This window comes from Citrus sinensis, chromosome 6 (genome assembly GCF_022201045.2).
Source record: "Citrus sinensis cultivar Valencia sweet orange chromosome 6, DVS_A1.0, whole genome shotgun sequence".
NCBI lineage: Eukaryota > Viridiplantae > Streptophyta > Magnoliopsida > Sapindales > Rutaceae > Citrus > Citrus sinensis.
The window spans coordinates 9,198,088-9,210,820 of NC_068561.1; the positions used below are offsets into that span (position 1 = coordinate 9,198,088).

General features: G+C 34.0%; 1 protein-coding gene across 7 annotated transcripts; it reads left to right on the forward strand.

The window, feature by feature from the left end:
* The first annotated feature begins 371 nt into the window (after positions 1-371).
* LOC102608016 (protein SMALL AUXIN UP-REGULATED RNA 10-like) lies at positions 372-6,556 on the forward strand. Of its 7 annotated transcripts, none has more exons than XR_008055784.1 (6): positions 372-819; positions 1,383-2,377; positions 4,222-4,338; positions 5,311-6,000; positions 6,298-6,382; positions 6,503-6,517. XR_008055784.1 is itself a non-coding variant. In XM_025093982.1 (3 exons), exons 2-3 carry the CDS (start codon positions 2,225-2,227, stop codon positions 5,567-5,569), a joined length of 354 nt encoding a protein of 117 aa, XP_024949750.1. In that variant the 5' UTR covers positions 372-819; positions 1,383-2,224; the 3' UTR covers positions 5,570-5,809. The 7 variants fall into 7 exon arrangements, 3 of the variants coding, with proteins under 3 accessions (XP_024949750.1, XP_052299531.1, XP_006494415.1); XR_008055785.1 differs by having other exon boundaries at positions 1,383-2,319; XR_008055786.1 differs by lacking the exon at positions 4,222-4,338.
* The last annotated feature ends 6,177 nt before the right edge of the window (positions 6,557-12,733 follow it).

Genomic DNA, 12,733 nt, shown 5'->3' on the forward strand with positions numbered 1-12,733 from the left:
ATATGTCTCTGTTTATTGGATGTGAGTACATTATGTATGGTTAGTTACAAGAATTTTTAGAAATAAATTTTAAACCAAAATCAAACTATAAAGTAAATAAGGAAAGAATAATATAAGTCAAATTAGAATATTAATATAAAGTAAATAAGAAAGAATTTAAATTAAATCAGAATCTTAATCGATTTAAATGTCTTACATCAATTAAAATAAAAATTAGGCAATTAAAAGAAAAATAACTGATTTGTTTCTCTACTAACTTCCCGAAGAAACGAAAAAAAGTATCCAAAAATAAAAGTAATATATTTTTCAAATAAAAAAGTATTTAAAAAATATATATATATATTTTATCGCTATAATTTGCAAGCGAACTTCCTGATGTCATGGAAATTATTATTTGAAAATTTTAAGAGTATAAATTATGCATTTATTATGTGCGATTTATTTAACGGATCTCCACAAATTTAATTAAGCATAAGTTCTTTGAATCAATTCATTAAGCGTTTTTTTGAATTTCTTTGCTTGAATTCTTATGATGTATCCAATGAGAACATAAATAAGATCTGAATATGTCTTATCCCATATGCTTGTGACTGATTTATCCTCAATCTCATCGTTTGGTCTTTTCTATTCTGGATGTTAGTAGCACTCAAACTTGCAAATTCATCTGCAAAATTATCACTCTCGATTTAGCACAAAGACATCATTAAATGCTTTCATGGACTTAGAGGTATCTATCAACCGGTGAAGCTTCTTCAAATATGTTCAGCTGTTACCTCATTTGAATCGGTGATATAAGAAAGTGTATGGAGAGATGACCAGGTAATTCTGTCTTTGCTTTCTTTCTTCTCACTAAGTTGGAATTCAACTGCAAAGTTATTAGGGCTATTATTACCAGCTGGCCAGTTAGTCCTTTTTTTGTGTAATTGATGATAGATTGCATTCGAGCATGCTCGTTTTTCGCCCTTAGAGAAGATGTTTACTAATTCCTCGGCAATCTATAGGTTATAACGTGGAGGAGGTAGATGTGTTCCATTTTTCAAAGTGCAAGTGAATTTGTACCCTCTAGATATTGACTTTAGAGAGAAGACTTAGCTCATATAGCGTGCAGTGGTGGCCAGAAATTTAGGTCATGTATCTCTGTACTGAAATAGAAACACTGAAAGCGAGACATCAAAAATTATGTTAATTACATTATTGTGAGCCCGCATGCACTTGTCTAACTTACTTCATACCTTGTAGGATGATTGTGCAAGAAAAACTTTATAGTCTTATTAAGCTGCTTTATGTTGTTTAACTAAGTTAGTGAGAAAAATGAAAGGAGGTTTTCTGATGCTGAGGACTTTTGGGAAGGTACTAATAAAAATTCTCTTTATACCTCCAAGGTGCTCAAATTTTGTTATGACAACTGCTGCAGCTGCTTATAGTTATGATTTAAATGATTTGCCGGAGGATGTGAAAAAGGGACATTTTTTTGGTTCACGCCTTTGATGATGGTGAGCTGAATAAATTCACAACTGGTAGTTCTTGCTATCCCTTGTGGGTCTAAGGAACTCCAGAGGATTCTTGAGAACCTAAAAGATTGGATGTGACAGTGGCTTCTCTATATGATACAATTTATTTGGGAGTTCTAGTCATTTATTTAAATATGTATAGTTAATTTGTGAATTTATCTTCACATTTTGTTAAGTATTTTTTATTCTTGAGAACCTAAAAGACTGGATGTGACAGTGGCTTCTCCATATGATACAGTTTATTTGGGAGTTCTTGTCATTTATGTAAATATGTATAGTTAATTTGTGAATTTATCTTAACATTTTGTTAAGTATTTTTCTTCTGTTAGCTTCTTTTCTGTTTCCAAGTGTTATCATCAAACGTTCATCTATCGATGTATAAAGGGTACACATATGTGAAATAATTTTCTGTAATGTTGCGAAGTTGTGATGTGATATTTTTGGGTACTGGAGATGAATATTGACATAGCTATTTCTTCTTGTTCTCTTGGGTTTCTTTTGTTGGTTTTTGTAATAAAATCCCTGCTCCGTGGTACTTGATATCTTATCTCTGCAGTCAATTCTGGTCTTTTACTTCTGGAATATTTTTCATCAGATGGACCACATCATTTATGTGCTATCAAAGACACATCTAAATGATAGGAAATGCAGCCACATGCATGGTCCCAACTTAGTAGTCTTAGTGTATTTTTAGCAGCTCCAGGCACCATCATATGCAAACTGGGGTATATGCTGCACATGGATCCTTGTTCTTGGAGCAGACGGTGAAGGTGAAGGATTGCCGTTATTCTATTGCTGAGACCTGGTGGTAAAGAAATGTATTTAGTACTGGATTCTTGTAAACTCTTAGAAAGGGGCTTTGATAGGTAATTTACTGTTAATTTTAATGACTCAATTTTATAAAGTTAATCCCAGCATTGCTTTTGTCAAATGGTTTTGAGTTGTGTGAAAAATGAGTTTTTTTAAGGCATGCCCTTATAGTAACTAGTAAGAATCAAATTTTATATTTGTGCATGCTGCTAGGAATTAAAACTACAGAACTATTTAGTTTACTGCTTCCATGTCTAGTTGGGGGTGAGAAGACATGAGATGGCAGGAGGATGAAGAGAACATACTTTTTCCATTTGTACTTTTTGTCCTGTCATCCATATAAAATGTTTCTGTAGACCCCATGTTATCAGGTATTGGAAAGGGGTACAACTAAATTTGATCAGAGAAGATGGTGATACTAAATTTACTGATGAAAGCATCTCATGTAATGGTCCCATTGTTAAATCTTTTTCATTACTGTGTTCCCAGCTGCCATCTTATTTCAAGTATCACAATAAACTTTCTTGAGCAATTATATCTAATGTATCTGTGATCATTTTTTATCCTGCTGGACTATGTCAACCCAGCTTCTCCTGTGTATCAAGTTTTACATCACACTGAAAAAGTTCTGATTGGAATACAGTACTCTGTAAATAATCCTCCAATCTTTATGATGCATTCATTTTCATCGATTTGTATGCTTAATTGACATACATTAGTCAAACAAACAACATTCTGATTGAACTCGAGCCACTTTGTGGAACCCTGGTTGTTTTGAATCTAATGCAGTGAAAATGAAGTTCTTTTATCTGTGCAAGAACTGAACAGTCTATTGCTTTGATTAGTTTTTGGAGTTGTATGTATCTCTCAGTGCAAAACATGCAAGCACAAGGTTAGGATCAACTGTAGCTGGATCAAGCTTATCAACTGTAGCTGGATCAAGCTTATCTTATTATGCAAAAGGCCTCTATATAACTAATTTATTTTCAAATGCTACCCATACAATTGTTTAGATCTTAAATTAGACATTCTTTTTATCTATCTGTGTGGTTTGTGTGTGGATGCATACATGTGTAATGTTTGGGCATTTAAAAAGATTTTTTACAGTTCATTGGGTAACGTTGTGTAGTGTTTTTTTTCACCACTGCAATAATGATGCAGGGTCCTTTTCAAACAACAATAATGCACAGAAGCTTATTTTTTTCTGTATTAATATTTATTGTTGTTTTTATTATGAATAGGTGTCTTCTTTTTGCTTTTCATTTCTGGTTGATGTGCACAAGTATGGTCAATATCTAGTTATGTTGGGTCAAACTGAGGATGCTGTGCTACTGTCATCTTACTAGAAGTTAACTGAAACACATTTAAGGTGATGAAAACTAGATGAAGGCGGAATTGCTAACACAATTATGCAAGCTCACTTAATTTTGTGTGAAGGTCTGCTTATTAGTGATTTGTGAACTGTCCTACTAATAGCTCATAATGCACAACTGAACTGTCATTAGTTTAGGTGTAAAATGATCAGTACAGAGGGCTCTTATTTTTGCTCCCACAAAGTAGCCGTTTAACCCTAGTAGCTAAGGGGATCACCAAAATTAGGATAGTGAGTAGAATGGTTTCTAGGATTTAGCTGATGTATAATTTCCCAAAAAAATAAATTCATGTTCAGCTATTGTTATTTTTTTGAAGAATCAAGGCGTTACTATAATTTGTTTCCAGTCTGATGCTTGAAGAAAATCTCGGTTTTGTTGCAATGACTGTTTTCACAAAGTTGACATCAATTAAGAAAGTTTATGATCTCCCTTTAAGTTGAGGTTGAAAGTAGCTATTGGGGGACTTGAATTTTCAGCTATTAATTGCTTGGCAGTTCTAAGGATCAGCATTTCATTTCCTTTACCAGGTATCGCACTTGCTTCTTCAACTCACTGTCCGAGAAAAGCTGGTGTGGATGTGTGACCATTACCTACAATATGCTGCAAAGAGTAGGAGTTGTTTCATTATAAATCATTCTGCTTGGGTATAAGTTTTGAACTTTTGGCTAGTTAATAACATCTGCAAGCACATTATGTTTGTCTGTATACAATACTTTCATGATTGAGTCTGACCAAGGAAATGGCTTCTAAGTTCCATGAGATAACTGATATTAGCAAGCTCCTGGGTATTTATTCCTTATAATTAAATTAGTTATGGCATGAGTGTTTACGTTGGATTATTTGGTCTCTACTATTCCGAAGATTACTGGGACTGGAACTTGCCAGTTTCATTTAAAAATTGTCAATCCATACAGCTAACTTTCTGATTTACCTCAAAGACATCATTAAATACTTTTATTGAAAGCCTTCTGAAATATGTTCAGCAGGTACTGTATGCATGAGTGACAATTTTAAAAGAGACTGTATGTAGAGATGACCTGGTGAATATGTCTTTGCATCCATTCTTCTTAGAGAGTCAGAATTCAACCATGGAGTTTTTGTCCTTATTATATGCTTGCTAGGTAGTTCTTTTTCTGTTGGTTCAATTGATGATAGACTACATTTGAGCATGCTTATTTTTCACCGCAAGAGAAGACATTTACTTATTCCATCGTAATCTAAGTGCCTGTGAATATGAACCCTTCGGATAATTGACGTTAGAGTGAAGACTTGTCTCTTATAGTGTACATTTTTGGCCAGAAATTTAAGTAATCAATTTTTGCACTGAAACAGAAACACTGAAAGTGATCCATCAAAAATTATGTTAAATACGTTATGGTGAGCCCATATGCACTTGTCTAACGTACTTAATTCAGAAATTTGGTCTCCACATTTCATCTTGAGTATTTCTGCAATCTATGTATAAATAGTACCTTGTTGGGTGATTAGTGCAAGAAAAACTTAATAACCTCAATAAGCTGCCATAGTGTTTAATTGAGAATGAGGAGAGGAGGTTTTTTTATGCTGAGGCTTTTTAGGAAGGTACTAATGAGAATTCTGCTTATATCACCAAGCAGCTCAAATTTTGTTGCGACAAGTGAAGATGATGATTTGCCGGAGGATGTGAAAGAGGGACATTTTGTGGTTCACACCTTCAATGATGGTAAGCTGAAGAGGTTCATCATTGAGTTGGATTATCTAGCTCATCCAGGGTTCTTGAAGTTGTTGAAGCTGGCTGAGGAGGAATTTGGGTTTAAACAGGAAGGAGTTCTTGTTATCCCTTGTGGGCCTAATGAACTCCAGAGGATTCTTGAGAACCGGAAAGATTGGATGTGACGATGATTTCTCCATAGTAAACATATGAAGTTTATTCTGTAAATTTATCTTAACATTAAGTCGAGTATTTTGCTTCTGCTAGTTCGTTTCTGTTTTCAGGTGTTTACTATCATATGTTCATCTATCCAAGTGAGAAAGGGTAGAAATGCCCGTTAGTTATATATACGGTTTTGTAGCTGAGATGTGATCTGTTGGTTACTATATGTTGGATATGCAATTTTATATAGCCAGGATACTACATATCTTGTCTCTGCTCCGTTCCTTTACTTGATGAATATTTTTATCAAAGCAATCTGCTACTTCATTCACATGAAATGCACCCACACATGCATGGTCCCAGTTTGGTTGCCTGGGCATATTTAACCAGCTGCAGCCACCATCATATGCAAACTGGGGCATATTCTGCACATGAATCCATGTCCTAGGACAAGGTGAGGTGTTGCCTTTATTCTACTGCTAAGATTAGTTGGTTGTAAAGAAATGTATTTGATACTGTATTTATATTGTAAACTCTTTAATAGGGGTGAGTATTCTCATTTTAATGACCTGATTTCTGAAAGTTAAACCCGAAACTACTTTAGCATTGTGTTAATGAGTTGTTGAAATGTGAGATGCTGCAAGGATCAAATCTCAAACTTCAGCGTGCTGCTAGTAATTAACCAATCAGTAGTATCATAAAACTGCACTACTGTTTATTACTTAACGTCTCAACTTGGCCATGATGACAGGAGGATGAATAAAACGGATGTTTCTCATCAGCACCTTTTGTTCTGTCGTCCGTACAAAGTGTTTCTGCACACCCCATTTTATTAGGTATTGGATAGTGAAATGACTAAATTTGATCAAAGATGGAGATACTAAATTGAATGTTGATAAAAGCATCACATGTAACGGTCCCATTGTTATACACTTTTTTCTGTATTTTGTTCCCAGCTGCCATCTTCTTTCAGGCTCAAAATGCCTATATAAATGTAGCGCCAGTACTCTTATGTAAGAAACTCAATAGACTGGTAACTTCGCTTTACATTTTAATAATGGCTAAGGCTATAAACTTTGAAGGATTGAAGAAAGGAAGCATTAGAATGCTGAGGTTCATTCTGGAAAAGCTGTTAAGTACTCCCCCACCAGTAAAGGTGAAGGAAGGTCACTTTGTGGTAATAGCAACTAAAGGCTGGGAATCGAGAAGGTTCGTTATCGCATTGGCCTATCTTAATCATCCAGAGATCTTGAAGCTGTTGAAGCAAGCTGAAGAAGAATTCGGGTTCTCTCAGGAAGGAGCCCTGGCGATTCCTTGTCGACCAGATGAATTGCAGAAAATTCTGTGTGTTCAGAAACTGTGATGGACTGCTGGTGGCCATGAAGATCAATAATGCCACTGCAACATTGTCTTAGCTTATCTTAATTTTATGTTCTTCTTCTTCTAAATTTGAGCCTTTCTTCTTATAGTTTATTTTCTACAGATTTGGGTGCATCAGGACTTCAATTTTATGGTCGATATGACTACTAAAGTTTATAAGGAGAAATCAAATGAAACTAAAAAATTAGGTGTAAATTTAAGGAAACTCAAACCTCCAAATAAATATTAATTATTGGAGAAAGCAATAAATTACTAAATGCAACTTTCAAATTGCAAAAACAATAATACTCAGGACAATTGGATAATATCAAGTTTTAAATAGAGTTTTAGTTCAAAGTTACTGGCTAAAACATAGCAAGCATTAAGCATGTTCTACTTCGTGCCCTATGAATCTGCAAAACAAGGAATCAACTAACAACTTAAATTTGACTTATTAAAAGCCACTATACTTAAAACATAAAGTACATAACTGATAACAAATATTAATTTTGAAATATCATAACATTTCTTCCCCCTTAGAAATACCCTTGACCTCAGGGGTAGATGAAAATAATTTGTCTTCTCCTTAGTTTCCAATTTATAATGAGATGTAGTGATGCCTTGAACCTCTTTTGAAGATCCTAGCTTGAATCAATAATTTTCATCACCTTTAATTTTGGCCCTTGATTGACAAATGATTTATCATCACTGTAGCTAGGCATTTTAGCTTTGGATAATATCCAGCTTTAAATAGACCTTTAATTCAAAGTCACATTTGACTTGTAAGAGAAAACTTGAACCTTTTAAATATTGACTTTTTGATTTTTCTTCAATGATGCCACTACTTCGTTGCATTGTTTAACACCTCCATCATGCGCTGCAATTGCCAAATTGTCACTTCGTTGGAGACATTGTACTTCAACCATAGACCAAGAATTTCTTCCACATGTTTGATAAAATGGCCAGATGAGTTTAACCTTGCATCCCCATGTTGCTGATATTTCATTCATTTTGCACAATAATTTCTTGGTAAGTTCCTTCTGTTCAAGAATCATAGCCTCCATCATCTTCTGAATCCTCTATAGTCTTTGCTCCATTGTAAGGATTTGCTCTTTAATTATTAGTTCTGATTCTGAATGTCACGAACATTAAAGTTTATAAGGAGAAATCAAATGAAACTGAAAAAAAAAAAAAAAGAGGAGATTAACCTTGCATCCCCATGTTGCTGATATTTCATTCATTTTGCACAATAATTTCTTGGTAAGTTCCTTCTGTTCAAGAATCATAGCCTCCATCATCTTCTGAATCCTCTATAGTCTTTGCTCCATTGTAAGGATTTGCTCTTTAATTATTAGTTCTGATTCTGAATGTCACGAACATTAAAGTTTATAAGGAGAAATCAAATGAAACTGAAAAAAAAAGAGGATAAATTGGACTAATTCAAGAAAATCCATACTTTCGAATAAATATTAGTTATTCGAGAAACCAATAAATTCTTAAATACAACTTTCAAGTTGCAAAAATAATAATTTTTTTATTGAATAACATCAATATTTAAATAGAGCTTTAATTCAAAATTACAAGTCTGAAAATAATAAGCATTAAGCATGTTCTACATCATACTCCATGAATCCACAAAATAATTATCCAACTAATAACTTAAATTTGACTGGTGAAAAATCATTGACCTTTTGAATGTATGAATGTATCTTTCTTTGCTCCGGGATAAATTATGTGTAAATAGAATGTTAGATATTAATCCAAATTCAAGCAATTTTGGATGTGTCATATCATCCTAACATATGTGTACGCTATAAATGTTTCGTCAGATCGGAATCATCTGTTACTACAAAGAATCTGCTAGTTACTTCATAAACTAGACCAATGGGTAAATACTTTGATCCCAACAAATGTAAAATCAATGGAGTTCTTTCGCAACTCTAATTTGAACATATTCAAACCTCAAATATTTCTTCTACCATACTAAGAGACTTCATCAGTTCAATCAGTTACCATGCATGATACAAATAAGAAAAATTATCAGCCCTTCGCCTAATTATTTAATAATTCCTGTGGAACTTATCAGATGTCCACAAGTTTGTTATGTGCATCATTGAAACATTTTCCGTTGAGATCATAAGGATAAAATGTTCATTTACCTGTCGAACTCTTTTTTTTATTTAGAAGTTAGATAAAATTAGTGTCGTTTACTCACTTACTGTAAAACAAGATAAATCAATACTGATTTTATCCTATTTCTATTAATGCTCTGTCATCAGTCTATCTCTTTAACAGTTTCCAACATATTATTTTTATTATGCAGTTCAGGTTTGTGCAGCCTACCAAATGTTGCAAAATTGATGGGTGAAGCAGATACACAACTAAAGTGAAATTGAGAAATAATGAGACACAGAATCACACAGGGACACCAGAAATTACGTGATTTGCTTTTTAGCCTACATCCATGGGCGAAGACTGAAGGAAAATATTTATTAGTGAAAAAAGAGTTACAAGTATTGTAGTATTTTATCTCACTGTCCAAAACCCCAATACACCCAAACTCTCAAATCACTACTCTCTAAATAAAGAAGAAAAACTAAAGAGAATTCGATAATTTACAAATAAGGGGAGCTAGCGTTTTTATAGCCAAATTTTGGCTACTGTGCAATTTATTATTTTATTATTTTCCTTCTTCAGTGCGGCACCCTTTTTTCTTCATTCTCTTTCCTTTTGTTCTTCTTCCTCTTTTGTCTTCTTTCTTTTGCCTTTGCGGTGGTGCACTAACAGTCCCCACCGCTTTACTTTTTGACATTCTCCCACTTAGAGATTAGATTGGGAACCAATCAATCTCTACACCATCATTTATGTTTCGCCATTGTCATGTTGCTTACGTCTCTGTTAGGCCACAAGAGGATCTTGTTGGTGGTAAACTTGTGGGGAATGGAAAATGTAGAGAAATACAACAATAATGGTGGAACTTTATTATGTAAAGTAATGTGTTTACAACTAACTCTATATGTAGGAAGAAACTGCAGAAATTTTGTGTGCTTCAAGGCACGTTACAAATGTCGCTTTCCTTAAAACGTTATTTGCCCCCACCAATTGAGTGATGCACATGGGTTAAGCAAATACGCCTCCAGGATACAATGAAGTACTTGTTTGTTTGCTTGCGTTGTGCATCGACGAAAGCAAACCAGAATACTCTTGAATGTTGCAAGCCTGCCAAGAAACAATATATTGTTCCTGTAGAAAACAATATATTGGAATGTGAATGCACAAAAGAAATGGGTGTTTTGTGTTGAAATTCATACTAGAAAGGAATGCTAAGAAAAGAGTGGCGTATGATCATTCATTTTTATGTCTAAATGGCTTAAACATGACCCCTATTTGTAGATATACTTGTGCCCCCTCATTTGGGTTATCATCTTTCATGATACCCCTTCATTCATAGCCATTGGATCTAGATTTGATTTTAATCAATGGTCCAAATTGAACCATCACCATTTCAAATGAAATGTCACCATGAAATGATGTATCTTTAAGTGAAATGTTGCCATGAAAAGTTATATCATTTAGTAAAAAGATACTTTTCTATAAGGCACAATTAATAGGACATGTCTTTACTATAAGACACATTTATTTTGAAAAATTTCCAACAATCTCCCACCATTTTCAAAATAAATGAATTTTGAAAAATTATCTTGCACAGATGAAGGTGTCTTTTGGACTTGAACCTTCACTTAGTGACAATACATCAAAGTTAATCAAGGTGGCATGGTAGGCAAGCTTTGAACCAGCGACCTTAATCGACTAACTGGATATATCTCACACATAAGTTTTTTAAATTCTCAAGTATTCCTTAGCCGACACGTGGATTGGCCCTGTGTCTATATCCTGTTTTCATGAGCGCTTTAGTAACCAGCCAAGTTACATAGGAAGCGGCACCACCTCTTACACTCACATAGGTAGACTTATCTAGAATGTCCCTGTAACTAAAACATTTATAAGTCTATTAAAAGCTAACTAGATTAACCTTTCCCATATGTTACAGGTATCAAGCACTAACCTTTAGGACGCATCTAAAAATATTATAGTGCTTGCTATCACAACATATGATGTACTTTTGCTCATTGAACCCAAGATCTTGATATTTCAAGTGTTGGGTTGAGTTTCCATCATTGGTGATAAGATGATGCTGGCTTCAGTCCCATCCCCTTAGAAGTTTTAAATACAATATCCCTTGCAAGGCCTTTAGTTAAGGGGTCTGCCAAATTTTGGCATGATTTCACAAAGTCAATTGTGATTACTTCATCTGTAAGTAATTGTCTTACATAACTATGTCTTAGACCAATGTGCCTAAACTTTCCATTATAGATTTGACTATATGCTCTTGATAAAGTTGTCTCACTATCACAGTGAATAGATACATGAGGCATTAGTTTAGGCCAAATAGGAATTTCTATAAGCAAATTCCTTAACCATTCAGCTTCCTTACAACATGAAGCCAAAGCTACAAATTATGCAGCCATGGTGGAGTCTGCTATACAAGTTTGCTTATTTGATCCCCATGAAATAGCTCCTCCACCAAGATTAAAAATCCAACCACTTGTGGATGTATGATCATCTCGATCAGTAATCCAACTAGCATTCGAAAATCCTTCCAAAACTGAAGGATATCCAGTGTAGTATATACCATAATCCATTGTACGTTTTAAATATTTTAGAATTTTGTACACTGCTTGCCAGTGTGCTTGGCTTGGATTACTAGTATATCTACTGAGCTTTCAAATAGCAAAAGCAATATCAGGCCTAGTACAAGTCATCGCATACATAAGACACCCAATAATACATGCATATTCTAATTGAGATACTGATCTGCCAGTGTTAGGATACAGTCTTATGTTTGAATCAAAAGGTGTTGACACAGACTTACAATCATAATAATTAAATTTCTTTAAAATTTTCTCAATATAATGTGATTGGGTCAAGACTAGGCCATTCTCATTTTTTATAATTTTAATCCCCAAAATGACATCAGCAAGTCCCATGCCTTTCATATCAAAATTAGATGACAATAATAATTTAGTGAGTTCAATGCTCTCACTATCAGTACCAAAAATTAACATGTCATCTACATATAAACAAATAATCACACCTTTATTTCCATTGAATCTGCTATAGACACATTTATCAGATTCATGAATATTAAATCCATTTGAGACAATCACTTTGTCAAACTTTTCGTGCTACTGCTTTGGAGCTTGTTTAAGACCATATAAAGACTTGACTAGTTTACAAACTTTATTTGTCCTGGCATAACAAACCCTTCTGGTTGTTTCATGTAAATTTCCTCATCTAATTCTCCATTTAAGAAAGCTGTTTTTACATCCATTTGATGGATTTCAAATTGATAAATTGAAGCCAAAGCAATCAAGACTCTAATAGTAGCAATTCTTGCAACAGGTGCATAAGTATCAAAATAATCAAGGCCTTCTTTTTGTGTAAAGCCTTTTGCTACTAGTCTTACTTTAAATCTTTCAATTGTTCCATCAACTTTCTTCTTCTTTTTGAAAATCCATTTACAACCTATAGGATTAGAGCCAGGTGGTAAATCAACTAATTTTCAAGTCTTATTACCCACAATAGAGTCCATTTCATCATTAATGGCCTCTTTCCAAAAAGCAGCATCTTGAGACTTCATTGCTTCTTCATAGGTGAGGGGATCAGACTCTATAGTAGATGTGATCATGGTCTGTTTTGATTGTGAGTCTCTTGTCCCTTCAACTAAATAGACTATAAAATCTGGTCCAAAAGATTTTATAGTCCTT